The following is a 16,643-nucleotide window of genomic DNA, read 5'->3' on the forward strand; positions in this document are numbered from 1 at the left end:
CCACTGCGGCTCACCAGGACCGACATTGCCTACCCCTGTTTTACATCTTATTGCTAATAAGGAGCAATTAAAACACTGAATGCAGCAGTTTAAGATTGAAATAAGCAATTAAGGTTGGAGAACCTTAACAAGCGAGACCACTAAAATGAAGCATTAAAATGTCACTTAAGCAATATGTGCTTCATCAGCAATAATTGAGTTCTCGTTAAGGAACTGGGTTGGAACAAAAACCTGCACATACTGTGGCACTCCAGGACCGACGTTGCCTACCCCTGATCTAGTCCATGTATTTAACAACGAGAGGCAGGCAGCAGACTTCCGGCAGATGGAGTCATTGAACTTGGACAGCCTCAACTCCGACAGGCAGCCGAGACGAAGCGTGCGCCGGCTTCGGGCATCTCCGACAAGACTCGGAATTTAGAAATGCAGAGCCGAAGTACGAGCGCCTGTGGTGCCCGCGGCAAGAGCGGACAGTGTGGAGAGCTCGAACAGCCAACGCCGGGGGGCTTCGCATTGCAGAAGGGCAGGCGGTGAAAGCAGGCACGCTGGACATCCAAGGCACAGCTAAACTCATCTGCTTTTGGGCGTTGATAAAATGACTTTCACCTGGGAATTTCTGTGCAAGGAGAAAACCTAACAAGTGAGAAGAAATCACGAAAAGAATGGCCATTGGCACTGCGGGAAAGGTAAGTGGAAAAAAAAAACCGGATTACCTAAAATAGGTGTCCGTGCCTTCGACTTTTCTTGTTTTCCGAGATGTCCGAGGTGCATCATTTGGGGACACCAATTACATTAAAACGAGCGTGTCACTCTTCGTGCCTTACAAATAACACACAGAGAAGGACAACAGTGTTTCAAACTGGTGAAATCAGCATACTAGAGGCAGCAAGGCAGACAAGACCTAATAAAGTAAGCTCAAGTAAGTCAGTTTTTAAAACCCGATTTTAAAGGAAAAGGTAGCCGGTGGGATCAAATATTTGCAGCCCAAATAGCTCAGTATCGTGTGTCGAGTGCAGCTAACTTAAGTATCAGCGCAGTGAAGGAGGAAAAAGAAATTCGAATATCTGATTCATCCTCTTTGTGCCGTGATTCAAGTGAAACCGTGAAAGAAATTATGCATCCGCACGCATTTTCTCCGAAAGCAAAAAGAAGAATTTTAGATTGATGGGAATCCGCCAAGTTGAAAGGGGAGCTTGTGCCGTTGCCAGTGGAAACCGAACTGTCCTGCTGCAGACAAACAAGAGCGCGCAGCGGCCAAGTCTCATTCTGTTTGAAGTTTCGAGCTCTCGGTGTGCAGAATGTGTTTAAACTCGACTCGACGGTCCCCGAAAAAGACAAATTACCTCGAATATGTCCTTCACAATGACCTAATGTTAAATATAAAGGGTGGGAACCTTGCCCATGTATTGTTCCGTTCGTATAGTGCGATTACAGCACATGTCAGCCCATCCATGTTGTGAATCTGCTCCTGTCGTTCTTGGTCGGGGAGTCCGATCAAATCAGTCCATCACAGCATAACTATGGACCTTGGGTGTAAAAGTTTGGCAACAAGAGGGAGATTATTATTCATTACTGTTATTACTTTTTATTTTGGCTGGTACCTTTATCCAAGACAGCTTACAACATCTGAGATACAATTGGATACATTTCTTTTGATTTTTAAAATTGGAGCACAGGATTGTGAAGTGACAGTAGTGGGATGTGACTAAATGCAGAAGGCACCTTGGCATATGAAGAGAGCCGTTTAGGTGAAGGTTCTAATGATTAAAAATACAAAAATATGATAGATATAGCTGTTACACCATTGTTCCAGGAGATTAAGTTGAAATGTTGGCCAACCTGTATATAGGATAAATGTTCTCCCTGTATCTGTTTGGGCTGTCTTAGGCAGCTCTGATTTTTCTTATACAGTACATCCCAAAGTCACGTACGCAGGTTCAGACTCCTCACGAACAGTCTTAGTGGATTAGATGGATGGAAGAACATATGGTAAATGTACATATTTGAGGATATATGTATAGTCACCATCCACTTGTGAAATATCTTACTAGAAATGGATAGGAAAGCTATACTATAAATTAGAGATGTGAAAGACACTATATTATAGATAGATACACAGATAATTATGGCACAGTGTAATACACAGATAAATAGAAAGCTACTGTATTTGATAGCTCCTTTGCTGTGTTATCTATCTAGACAGATGGAGAGATAGAATCTATCTATCTATCTATCTATCTATCTATCTATCTATCTATCTATCTATCTATCTATCTCTATCTATCTATTTTTTCACTTGAAAATATATGAACTGCATGTATCAACCCTAAATGGAGTTTGAGCTGATGCCAGTTCATTATTCTATTTTCTATTCATCCATTTTCTTACTCAATTAATCCAGTTGGGTTTTGCTAGAATACCTATTATGCCAGATAGATAGATAGATAAGAATATAAATATGTAACTAGTATAGCAAATATAAAGGGTAAGCAGGTTCTAAAACGTATAGATGTACTATTGCTGTTTAACACACTCACCTTTAAATTATGAACAATCCCTATTGGTGATAAAAGCATGTTGGCCAGTATATATACATCATATATAGCATCCATAATCCACAAATTTATTGGTACTGTCAGGGTAAAATAATTCATAATGTGATGAAAAGGGTCTCTTAACATTAAACACATATCAGACTTGACTGTCATGTCTAGTGAAACAGCATATCTAACTTGAAACAGGATAGACAACTGAATGTTGGAAACTACTAATCAGTGTTAACTGTTTTTCTGTATTTGTGTTAACTTGGCCACAAGTAGAATACAAACAATATCATAAAGGTAATCCTTAACTAGCTGATTTGGCAGCAGTGAGGTTATGTTTGACATATTTACTCTAAATGCACTAATGTAGAGGAGAGCAGTGTGAGATGCTTTAAGTCATAGTAGAATGTAAGGCAATAATAACATTCAACCAAATCATTCATTTTCTGTATCACCTTATGGACAGACTTCCCATCCAGAGTTGGTTCCTGCTTTGTTCCTGATGCTGTCCAGAAAGCATTTTGGCCCTTCCCGACTCTGAATTTTATGTTATGTTATGTTTTGAATCACTTTATTCCATTACAGGGCCCTAAAGAACTGGAGCTTATGCTAGCGGCAGTGAGCACAAGATATAAACCAGTCATGGACTGGACACCAGGTTATTGTAGTGTACACTTTTCACAGCTCTTCTTACACTCAAAGTAATGTGGTCAATTAACATTTGACAGTCAGCCTAATCTGCATGTCTTTGTGATGTGGAATGAAGCTGGGGTACTTAAAGAAAAGCCACCCCAGGGAGCAAATGTGCGTATTCCTGACAGACGGCGACTAAACTGCAGTTCAAGCCCAGGTCACTGGAGCTGTTAGTCAAAATGCGCTCACAACAGACAAAGAATATTTCTTGATAGTGACCAACATATTCTGCACAAATACATTTTCAGCATTTGCAAAACACTTTTACTTTTGATTATGCTATAAAGTTATAATTTATGTAATTGATAATATTTGTCATTTCTTCTAATATCTAAAGAGTATATGAGCTTAGATATTTGTTAATAAAGTTGTTGAGACATTGAAAGTTTTATAAATATACCAGTACAGTTAGGAACATGTTTATTTGCAAAATTCAAAAGAAATATGTTTTCTGTGTGGTCCAATTACATTTCCTTTTTATGTTATGATTTATTTAATGTACACTGTCTTATTTTTTGGTTTTGGTTTTAAAGCCAGCATGAAGAGATTCACCATTTAAATTGTTATGGAAAAGCATGGAATTAACAATACATTTGTGGTGTTTATTATAACATTTTTTCATGTTCTTTATGTTAAAACAGCAATATACAGTATTGTTTGTCTTTACAGTCACTGTTGTCGGTAACAGAAGCCAGCTGGGCCTGTGAGAGGACACTGCTTTACCGTTGGGAGTCTTTGCTTAGGCAGCATGGGTTGGTGGGTCGGCAGAAGACAGTCTGCAGTTAGGTAAGATGAAAATAAATCAATATCAAGAATTTCACTTGTGACAATAATGATCCCAGCTAAATCCCATAAACCCGTAATACACATGAACACCTTGATAGTGGCACATTGTGTAGTTCTCATGAATTCAGCATTGTCCATGTGGAGTTTACACATTCTGCTTGGTTTTTTTCTGCAAATAATTGGGCTCAGACATTGTCTCTATGAAATTCCAATATGCCAGTTTCAATGTGTGTTTGAGAATGCAAATGATATCATGTAAAACTCCGGTATGTACAACTTGGTCTTAAATATAACATTCATTCATATCATTGTTTCTAAGGTAGTTTTCAATGAAAAATAATTTTATCTTTCTGTTGCTTTAGGTTATATTTAAGTTGGTAAATCTGTCCTATGAAATTATACTTTGTTCGCCTTATAACTAATTATCTGCAGTTGTAACTTGATTTGTTGCCTGTCTAGTATTATTTTATTTTTTTTAAATCCTGTGTTAAAACTCTAAAAATCATCCACACCTATTAGAAATTAGCAAGTTATCAAATACAAGTGTAGAGAAAAGCCAAGCAAAATGACACCTTTTATTGGCTAACTAAAAAGATTACAATATGCAAGCTTTCGAGGCAACTCAGGCCCCTTCTTCAGGTACATCTTGCATATTGTAATCTTTTTAGTTAGCCAATAAAAGGTGTCATTTTGCTTGGCTTTTCTCTACATTCATAATGGCTAACACGGTACAACACCCTAGTACTACAAATACAAGTGCATATTCTACATGTGCATAAAATATTACTAGCTGTGCTACCTGTCTAAGATGGGTGGAAATCTAAACAATTAACATAGACCTCAACATTAACATTTGCTGTGCACCATGTAATTAATATGTCTTTGTTATATGCCATTTGCTATGGGATTCGTTTAATGTCTATGATACACCATCTGTTGAAATGACAGATGCAGTGCATTTTATTATTAAAAATGTTTGTGATGTGCCATCTTTTGCAATGACAGGGACATAGCAATTGGACAGATTCACAAACAGACACACAGACATTTATTATTTATTAAGGTGGATGATAATCCTATAAAAAATGCTTTTTAAGTCAAACTGTTGGTAAGATGCAGGGTGACTAAAAATTAGAAAAGCTGCAAATGATTATAATTGATAAACACATTAAAAGCCCTTCTTTCCTTAAGTTCTAGACACCAACCCCGTGAAAACTCCAGCGTCATGTTTTATGGGTCTTCAGCCAGCATGTCCCTTCCTTCTAAAAACAAGCTGAAGAGACAAAGTCGTACTTTTACTCAAGTCCTTTACCGAACCCTGAGTTATCGTGACCGGCGATCTGTTGCTGACATCCCCAACCAAGTAGCTGATGACCCTGCTGAGCTATCCACACAGACATCTGCACCCGGAGTTCTCAAGATATTTGGTGATGAAATCTGTGCTGGAGCCAATTACAAAAGTGTTCTGGCCACTCCCCGTTCAAGCGCTCAAGAACTTGTGAAGGAGGCCTTGGAGAGATATTCCTTGAGCAAAGCTGCAGCGAGTGAGTACTTGCTATGTGACGTTATTGGGAAGTTTGAAGGTGCAGAGAAAAAGTGGAGGACTGAGTGCCTTAGAGCTCTTGGGGACAATGAGAAACCCCTCCTCCTCCAGGATTTGTGGAAGCCCAAAGAGGGATTTGCACGTAGGTTTGAGCTACGGAAACGAGCTGATGTGGAAGAGATGGCTTCTAAGGAGATTGATACCATCACAGCAGGTACATATGAATTTAACGCAGTTTTTTTTTCAGCAATGTTTTTCATGTTTAGTTGTAAATGTGAGCTCTTGCCAGTAACAGGCCTCTCTGCATAACTCATAGTTCTCTAGTCAGTCATATCTTAAAGTAATCATTGCTGTTGTTTCTCCTTTGTGCATTTTTAATGTTTCTCCAGTTTTTAAAATGGGTTTCCTCCCACAGTCCAAAGACGTGCTGTTGGATTATTTGAAGGCGCTTAACTGTCAGTATCCCTGTGTGTGTATTATATATCTCCACTTGTATATCCTGTGACAGCGTGGAATCTCTTAGAATTTGTTACTGACTTGTGCCTGTTGCTACTCTCATAATAGCTTTGTCTCACGCCGTGTTTTAAAATGAGTCAATCTTTAAAAGTGAACTGTAATAGTCTCAATTCTGGTTATTATTAGTGGTGAATGAAATAAAAATATGAAAGCAAATCAGATTATATTTTTAAAATGTTTGTTCTCATACACAACAGTGCAATGGATAGCATTGGGTCTTAAAGTTCCTTTTAAGTTCAATTTCTACAGTGGCCATAATGTGTGCATGGATGGGTTATCTCTTCATCCACATTCCTCACACACAAATCAGGTTGGTTGGTTAGTGTAACTTGCTCTGGTATGAATGTGTGCGTGTTTGTGTGTGCTCTGCAGTGGCCTGGCATCCTGTCCCTGTCCTGTGCCTAACTTTCATGTAATAGGTTCCGGCCCATCATGACTGCTTAGAAGACTAAGACGTTACAAAAAATAGATGGGAAGTAGATTCACAAGGCGATTTAACCCATTTAGTGAACAATTCTTTCCTTTGGGTGTCCACTGTGTGCACAGTTTCAAAAATCCATTAAGAATAGGGAATGCATCCATCCATTATCCATCCCGCTATATCCTAACTACAGGGTCACGGGGGTCTACTGGAGCCAATTCCAGCTAACACAGGGCGCAAGGCAGGAAACAAACCCCGGGCAGGGTGCCAGCCCACCACAGGAATAGAGAATGGACTTTTGTATATAACAGAAGCAATGCATTCAAGTTGCAGAAAGCATAGGATGGACAGAACACTAACAAATTGGTCTTCAAGTATAGCTAATAGATCAAGTACTTTAGGGGTGTCCAAAGTCAGTCCTGAAGGTCCGTGGTGGCTGCAGGTTTTTTCCCCAACCCAACTTCTTAATTAGAAGCCAATTGAGACAAGTAAAGTGAAGCATAAAAATAAGTACTTCATCAGCAATATTTGAATTCTTATTAGAAACAAAAACCCACAGCCACTACATCCCTCCAGGACCATGTTTGAATACCCCCGATCTACTCAGTTACACATACAGTATATTGCATGTGCTAGGTTAACTTTGCTGCTTTAAATGAAGATATTTAAACTGCTGTTCATATAGTATATCTCTACCAAATAAAGTATTCATATCATTTTCTCAAAGGTCGCTCTCTCAGTAAAAAATACTTTTTTCTGTAATTTGGTTTAGCTTGATGTTAAATTGGAAAATGTGCATGAAAATTTTGACAATTTCTGTTCTAACCGTTTTCTTGTTGATCTTGGCTTTTGTGAAAAATAAAAAACTTGAAGGAAGCCTTTGGGAAATCTGGCACTCTTTCTCAGAGTTAATTTCATACTGTTAATGCATGTTATTATGATTTTAAAGAAGTTGCCACCTCTTTATTGCTAAAAAAGGAACAGTGCCAGATTCATACAACTTTTTCAATGAAAAAAAAAAAAGCTAACGAAGAGGCAGCAATGCTTTTGTAGCACTAGATGAAGGCATTCAAAGTCAGTGGCTATCATTAGATCATGCAGTATAATATAACATCCTTAAAGAAATACTACACCAAAAATAATATTTTTATATGTTACCTACTCCATGTAGTTTGCAGTCCTTGAAAACAAGAGAAAAAATTATATTACTCGCTTCTCGGTATCCATGTCTTGTGTCCATTCAAAATGTGAAAAACACATGCATTTTGTGATAAAATATCACTAAACAAAACTTTCAAAATTATCAAAGCATATCATAAACAGGAATCATATTCCCATAATTCTGTGCTTTTGAATTGAAGACATTACTCTTGACCATTGAATAAGGAGGAGAGGCAGATCTTCAATTCAATAGTGCAGTATTATGGGAATTCGATTCTTGTTTATTATGTGCTCTGATAATTCTGAAAGTATCATGTTTATGATATTTTTACAAAAAATGTGTGTGTTTTGCATGTTTTGAGCATTTGACAGGATAACTGGCATGTGGATTATATGACATGAGTAATATGAGATTTTTTTTTTCTTGTTTCCACATATGTTTTTCACATTGTTTGCCATTGTACAGCATTGATCAACATTGGGTTCTGTTATATCATAAACATTTTACTCTGTTCTGCATTAAAACATGACATTAAAACTTTTTGTAAGCCATCACTATAAACAACATGGGGTAAGTAAAGTGTATAAAATGTATATCATTTTTGGGTTGAGTATTCCTTTAAACTCACTTGATCTAATTCAGGGTCTTGGGGGAACTGAAGTCATTAGTAAGACATGAAGCTACCAGGACAATGCCTACTCACATGTCCATTCAAATGCACCCACATCCACAAATAAGTGCAAATGAACATAACGTAACATGTATTTCTTTAGGTTATACTGAAGGAAACTAAAGAAAAACACATTCAGACATCAACCAGTGCACAGTTTATGTGTATTTACCGTAATAAAATGTATGAAGGTGTGCAGGCACCTTAGTAACGGTCAAATTTGGATGTATTCTCATTTAGTCAATGAGGCTGCTTGTACACAATTTGAGAACGAATTTAAAGAATATGCAAAATTCTTATGTTAGTATAATATATATATATATATATATATATATATATATATATATATATATATATATATATAGTGACAAATAGAGGCACTGTCGACCCCTTGAACCCTCAGACCAGACGTCAGACACCAGATAAAAGTCCAATAATATTTATTTGAACAAATTAGTGCACAAAGCACCCTTCTCTCCACAATACTCATAAATTACACAATAACTAATCAATTATCAATCCTCCACTCCCAGACGCGTTGCCACTCTTCCACCCAGCTCAGCTCTACGTCTGGGATTTCCCACAATCCTCTTATAGTCCTTGACCCGGAAGTGGTTCTGTCCCTCAGTCCACGTGACTTTCTATCACTTCCGGGTCTGGTAAAAACTTCTCCTCTTCTTCAGCCCGGAAGTATATCATTTCTTCCATTCCCGTGACTTGGAAATACTTCCGGACTATACGGAAAGCATAAATCCCTGGGCCTCCCTGCAGCGACTCATGGTATCCAGCAGGGCTGTGAAGAAAAACTCCAAGGTCCATGATTCCCTGCTGGCATTCGGGGCACCTCCATGCTGCAAGGAGGGCTCCATCTGGCGGCTTGGAGGTGTTGGCCGGAATATATGGCCGGCAATCCCTCACAATATGTATATATATATATATATATTGTCACACAAAGATTCCAGACAGTCAGAAAGGTTTGGGGCAGCCACCCGTATATTATGATCCTGGCTGCAAAAGGTTGAAAATTGATTGTGTTGCTTACAAGACTAAGTCTAAAACAGAACTCGATACTTGGAGGTAAGATGGCAGTTTTAAGGGCTGGTGGAGGAAATGATGTCATCTATGCCAGAGCTGGAAGTGACATTATCAGAGGTGCCAGAGCCGGAAGTGACGTCATCAGAGGTACCGGGACCTGGTGGGATTTCCCGGGAATGGTCTGTAAGAAACTGAGAGAGACAGTCAGTACACTCTGCCACCCCCTGGTCTGATGTAGCATTACACTTACTCAAGCCCATTAGCTATCTCCTAATCGCACGGCACTATATATGTATGATAACAAAGTGCCGGCTAGGTTAACTCGCAATTCCTTATGGCCTCTATATGGGTGGGCCCTGTAGATGACTGCTGGCTCCTTTCTTGACCCCAATGTTGCTGGATAGGCTCTGACCACCCATCAATCCTCATCCTGATCAAGCACTCAGAGATTGCAGTGTTATGATATCTTATATAGTAAAGCCCTGTAAGTTGGGTTAATTGTCAATTCTAAATTGGCCCTGTGTGTAATGCATGGGTCCTGAGCCCTAAGATTTTTTCCCACCTTACACCTCATACTGCCAGAACAGCCTCTGGTCATCTAATACCCTGAATTAGATTATCCAGGTTTGAGAATGATATGTTATGTCATTATGAGAAGTTACTTGAAAGAACATTATTCTGGCAATAATCTAGTGGTCTAGTTATATCTTAAACATTAATACTCAAGGCAGTTCATTAAAGCTGTATGGTACATAATGAAACTTTATTACTCTTATAATATTATTTTATCTCTACAGTAAACCACTTTTCCTAAGGCATTAGCTAAAAAATACATGGGGAGGATAAATGATTTTTCTGATTAAACATTTTTATAAGCAGTGGCATTTTTACAAAGGCAGTCACCGTGTGACTATTCTCAATCTTCATTTTATTGGCACCAACTCATTATTGTCTGCTGATTTTTCACGTTTAATATAATTTTACTTTGCACTAGTATGTATTGTCAAAATCACTGAAAGGTATTGATTCATAAATCCAATACAGTCGATTATCTAGTTGCTATGAATTGCATTCTATTGTGAAATATGCTCAGAGAAAGGCAGATATACAGTATAAAGTAAAGCTTAATCAACTAGTTGGTTGTCACCTTGATAACAGTCACAGTAGGGGGGTAAGGTACTTTCATTAGAATGGGATGCATGCTCGACATTTTCAATATAAGCTTTGTTTATGTGTACCTTGTAATGGAAATCATGAAGCCCAGGGTTGCTTCCAGTCCTGAACCATTTGATAAAAGGAAAGGTTCCATATCTCTGTGCTATTGTCCTGTATAAACCAGAAAGAGAGTGCAGACTAATTGATGAACCAAACTAATAGCTGATGGCGACAATCACAGTGTCTAAGTTATTCTGAGTGAGATTATATTTTGCAGTGATGCAAGCATGAGACAAGTACTAGAACCTCATTCACTGAAAATCCAGAATGTCCCAATATGCAAGAAAATTAAATAAAATTTAAATTCATGATGAACTCATCATGGCGTATCTTTATAAGTGTACCTCCTTCTGATGTGTGTTTTTCTTTGTGCTTAACATTTCCATCCAGCACTAAAGTACAATTTTATTTTAAGATATACTTTGCACTAGAAAATGCTTTTAAGTGTATGTGTTATGATAAGAACAAAAACATGCTTTTGTAACAAATGCCTGTGCGTTCTGTGTTTTCTAACTTGGAAGTCTCATTGCCCAAGACATGAGACAGCAGAGGTCACAGCGCTAGTGTTAAATGGATTTGTTCAAAAGCAGCACAGCTTTCAAAGCAATGGATGTTTGTCTAAACAGAGACTGCCTGCTGAAATAGAGGCTGTGAGTCTAATTCAGTGTAGAGAACAGATTTAGAGATACAAAAGTAACAGTAAAAGTAAAAACGCCAGGCATCACTGATAAGAAAGTCATGTGACACAATTTTGTATTGTTAGCAAATCATTACAGAACTGCTGGAACATACTTTAAAGAAAACTTCCCCTGGTACCAGTAAAACAGATCTATCTATCTATCTATCTATCTATCTATCTATCTATCTATCTATCTATCTATCTATCTATCTATCTATCTATCTATCTATCTATCTATCTATCTATCTATCTATCTATCTATCTATCTATCTATCTATCTATCTATCTATCTATCTATCTATATTTACAGTGCATCTGGAAAGTATTCACAGCGCATCACTTTTTCCACATTTTGTTATGTTACAGCCTTATTCCAAAATGGATTAAATTCATTTTTTTCCTCAGAATTCTACACACAACACCCCATAATGACAACGTGAAAAAAGTTTACTTGAGGTTTTTGCAAATTTATTAAAAATAAAAAAATTGAGAAAGCACATGTACATAAGTATTCACAGCCTTTGCCATGAAGCTCAAAATTGAGCTCAGGTGCATCCTGTTTCCCCTGATCATCCTTGAGATGTTTCTGCAGCTTAATTGGAGTCCACCCGTGGTAAATTCAGTTGACTGCACATGATTTGGAAAGGCACACACCTGTCTATATAAGGTCCCGCAGTTGACAGTTCATGTCAGAACACAAACCAAGCATGAAGTCAAAGGAATTGTCTGTAGACCTCCGAGACAGGATTGTCTTGAGGCACAAATCTGGAGAAGGTTACAGAAAAATTTCTGCTGCTTTGAAGGTCCCAATGAGCACGGTGGCCTCCATCATCCGTAAGTGGAAGAAGTTCGAAACCACCAGGACTCTTCCTAGAGCTGGCTGGCTATCTAAACTGAGCGATCGGGGGAGAAGGGCCTTAGTCAGGAAGGTGACCAAGAACCCGATGGTCACTCTGTCAGAGCTCCAGAGGTCCTCTGTGGAGAGAAGAGGACCTTCCAGAAGGACAACCATCTCTGCAGCAATCCACCAATCAGGCCTGTATGGTAGAGTGGCCAGACGGAAGCCACTCCTTAGTAAAAGGCACATGGCAGCCCGCCTGGAGTTTGCCAAAAGGCACCTGAAGGACTCTCAGGCCATGAGACAGAAAATTCTCTGGTCTGATGAGACAAAGATTGAACTCTTGGTTGTGAATGCCAGGTGTCACGTTTGGAGGAAACCAGGCACCGCTCATCACCAGGCCAATACCATCCCTACAGTGAAGCATGGTGGTGGCAGCATCATGCTGTGGGGATGTTTTTCAGCGGCAGGGTCTGGGAGACTAGTCAGGATAAAGGGAAAGATGAATGGAGCAATGTACAGAGACATCCTGGATGAAAACCTGCTCCAGAGCGCTCTTGACCTCAGACTGGGGCGACGGTTCATCTTTCAGCAGGACAACGACCCTAAGCACACAGCCAAGATATCAAAGGAGTGGCTTCAGGACAACTCTGTGAATGTCTTTGAGTGGCCCAGCCAGAGCCCAGACTTGAATCCGATTGAACATCTCTGGAGAGATCTTAAAATGGCTGTGCACCGATGCTTCCCATCCAACCTGATGGAGCTTGAGAGGTGCTGCAAAGAGGAATGGGCAAAACTGGCCAAGGATAGGTGTGCCAAGCTTGTGGCATCATATTCAACAAGACTTGAGGCTGTAATTGCTGCCAAAGGTGCATCAACAAAGTATTGAGCAAAGGCTGTGAATACTTATGTACATGTGATTTCTCAGTTTTTTTATTTTTAATAAATTTGCAAAAATCTCAAGTAAACTTTTTTCACGTTGTCATTATGGGGTGTTGTGTGTAGAATTCTGAGGAAAAAAAATGAATTGAATCCATTTGGAATAAGGCTGTAACATAACAAAATGTGGAAAAAGTGATGCGCTGGGAATACTTTCCGGATGCACTGTATATAGAGCCTTTCACATCTATCTATCTATCTATCTATCTATCTATCTATCTATCTATCTATCTATCTATCTATCTATCTATCCCCATGGATTATGCCCTTGAAGGTAGAAATCTGAGGGAGCAAGTAGGGTAGATGAAGAAGAATAATCCATCTGAGCTTTGGGATTACTTCCAGTTTTTTAAAACTTGTGTAACTGTTTGTTGTTGTGCTTAAAATGCGCATCACTGCACAATGCCATTTTGAGGAACAAATCTGAATGGACTAGGAAATTAATTGCTCTGTAACACTGCAGTAGCAAGGAGAACATTTCAAATTAACCGTAAAATCAGATGCAGGTATGTCAAGTTAATTTTGACTCAGTTATAGAAATGTTTGCAAATTTGTTTGAGCAACCCTCATAGTTAAGCAAGAAGTACATATAGTATTTTAGTTTTACATGTTAGGATATAACCCACAATCACCTAGTCCTCACTAAATATTCAAATGACCTAAATTTAATCTCAGGTAAAAACCAACATTGGTTTTGTCCTTTAACTTTGTTTCTTGTACACAGAGAATCAAAAATTTGTCAGTGCATGTAGATGTTAGCAGAGTAATAATGCTGAAGCTATGCCGTCATTCTCTTTGTAGGTTGATACTAAAATGCCTTTAACAAAGATAGGGTTTCGGCAATGGTATAGGGAAAAATATCAAATCTACCTAACGCTAGTCATTATCTAAATAATCTTCTGTACGCCTATGCTTCGTGGAAAAGACAAAGTCAATGTCTAAAGCTTTTAGCCAACAAGCTGTGTAGCCTCTTTCTAAAACAAGTTAATTTATAAAGTCAAGCCAGTCAGTGTAATTGAACAACATGATGGTCTCACACTGGAATCTGTACCCAGGGAAGTCCTCTATCAAGTATTTTTGTAGGACTTGGTCACGTGTGTTGTTTCTTTTTAATATAAAATCCAGGATCTACTATGAAATTAATAGTAGATTGATAGCAGGGCTAATTTTATTTAAAAAATGTTATGGCATTATTAGAAATTATCCTCTGTGTCGACCTTCAGTACATCACTTACAGCTCTTGGGATGTTTCCACTCAGTCTCATTAATTTCATAATATACCTTGTGTATAATCCATCCATCCATTTTCCAACCCGCTGAATCCGAACACAGGGTCACGGGGGTCTGCTGGAGCCAATCCCAGCCAACACAGGGCACAAGGCAGGAACCAATCCCGGGCAGGGTGCCAACCCACCGCAGGACACACACAAACACACCAAGCACACACTAAGGCCAATTCAGAATCGCCAATCCACCTAACCTGCATGTCTTTGGACTGTGGGAGGAAACCGGAGCGCCCGGAGGAAACCCACGCAGACACAGGGAGAACATGCAAACTCCACGCAGGGAGGACCAGGGAAGCGAACCCAGGTCCCCAGGTCTCCCAACTGCAAGGCAGCAGCGCTACCCACTGCACCACCATGCCGCCCCTTGTGTATAATAATTAGCAAAAATACTGAGCAATAAAAGTAGTTAGATTTTGAATGGGTATTTTTCTTAAAAATGCAGTTTTTATATGAAATACATTTATATAAAATAAAATCAGTTTAAAAATTGTCATACATTATTGATGATGTTTTTGCTCATTTGGCCTTCAATAGTAAGGAACAGTTTTTCAAAAAAGAAGATATAGCTAGGGAAAAAAAATTCATTAGTTTGTATTGATCCTTATCTAGAGGCCATCCATTTTCATTTAAGTCTTGCTTATCAAGAGATTTGTTACAGGCTGCTGGGTGTTTTAAGATGCTACACCATGAACAAAAGGATACCATTTTCTTTATGGTTTCATGTTGACAGACCTAATTTTAATTTACAGGATGAAGGTCAAACTTCACAAAGCTTAGTTTTGGATTGCCAAGATGTTTAACTATAAGTATTTCTTCATTTCTAAGTAAAACTTTATTTTTATTGTGAGCAAACAAAAATACATATTTTACAGTTTATGCTATATTTAATCCATCCATTATCCAACCTGCTATATCCTAACTACAGGGTCATGGGAGTCTGCTGGAGCCAATCCCAGCCAACACAGGGCACAAGGCAGGCAACAAACTCCGGGCAGGGTGCCAGCCCACCGCAGGGTGCACACATACACACCCACACACTAAGCACACACCAGGGACAGTTTAGAATCACCAATGCACCTAACCTTCATGTCTTTGGACTGTGGGGGGATCCCAGAGCACCTGGAGGAAACCCACGCAGACACAGGGAGAACATGCAAACTCCACACAGGGAGGACCCGGAAAGCAAACCCGAGTCTCCTAACTGCGAGGCAGCAGCGCTGCTATATTTAATGTTTCTGAAATTACAGAAAACTAGATTATTGTTTTTATTGTTTCACTATACTTAATTGTTTCACAAACTGACATATTTTCACATACACTGGCATCAGATAAGCTATTGTTTGAATCCAAAAAGACAAAGTTACGCACAGCATACTTTATAATGGTGGTTCCTTTATAAATGTATGTGCTAAATATAATGCCTGGCCTTATGTGGCCATAGTGTTTAGGCAGTGCCTGTATGATGAAGACATTGATGCCATTGACTGGCCTGTATGTTCCCCAGCTCTCCTCGTGTAACAGCCTGTCTCCTGGTACCTTGAGACTGTGACAGCAAACCTTCTTGTGACGGCGCTTATGGAGGAGCTGGACTATCTACACAACTTGAATTGGGTGCAGGTACCACCTCTTGGTACCAGTAGTGACAAGGACACTAGCAAAACACAAACCTAGAGGAGAATCAGTCAGGAAGGATGAGGAGAGAGCAATTGTTTGTGGCCACCATCTGCAGATCCGTTTCCTTTTTGGGGGTTGCCTTGCAGTTGCCTCTCCAGTATACCTATTGTCACTTTCATTTACACCAAAGCAGGTGATTCATAATCAGTGTAAGATGGATGCTGTATAACTCCCGACCCGACACAGACTGGACACGGGAGGCACGTGTAAAATAAACAAATACTTTTTATTTTCTTCGTCTGTGGGTGTACGTCTTCCCTGTGACCCACAGGCAATACACAGTCCCAAAATAAAGCACACCAAGCACTCTTCTTCTCTCTCTGGCACCACCACTCCTCCCAGGCAACCTTGTCCTCCTCCACTCGACTCTGGCCGCTGAGTGGTGGTCGCTGGCTCCCTTTTATTCAGTACCCAGAAGTGCTCCAGGTGGTTGATTGCTGACATCTGGCTGCACTTCCGGGTAAGGCGAAACCAGTGCCCAAAAGGGGCCAGCTGCTCCTGCTGCAGCACCCCCTGACATCGCCTGCGGAACTCCACAGAGCTGCACAGAACTCCAACCCCCATGAAGCCCTGGGGGAGTCCGAGGCACTGCTGCAACCCAGGGAGGCTGCCATCTAGCGTCCAGGGGGAGATACTGGGCTTT

General features: G+C 39.5%; 1 protein-coding gene across 3 annotated transcripts in view; it reads left to right on the forward strand.

Annotated features, from left to right (window-relative positions):
• Positions 1–325: 325 nt before the first annotated feature.
• Positions 326–16,643, forward strand: part of radil (Ras association and DIL domains) — a 121,112-nt gene continuing 104,794 nt past the window's right edge. For 2 of the 3 annotated variants that reach the window (XM_051933777.1, XM_051933779.1), the window contains exons 1-3: positions 326–686; positions 3,906–4,022; positions 5,214–5,779. In XM_051933777.1, coding sequence (XP_051789737.1) covers positions 3,985–4,022; positions 5,214–5,779 — 604 coding nt within the window. In that variant the 5' untranslated portion in view covers positions 326–686; positions 3,906–3,984. The remainder of the gene's footprint in view (positions 687–3,905; positions 4,023–5,213; positions 5,780–16,643) is intronic. The other variant, XM_051933778.1, reaches the window with a different exon arrangement.

The sequence above is a fragment of the Erpetoichthys calabaricus genome, chromosome 11 (assembly GCF_900747795.2).
Source record: "Erpetoichthys calabaricus chromosome 11, fErpCal1.3, whole genome shotgun sequence".
Classification (NCBI taxonomy): domain Eukaryota; kingdom Metazoa; phylum Chordata; class Cladistia; order Polypteriformes; family Polypteridae; genus Erpetoichthys; species Erpetoichthys calabaricus.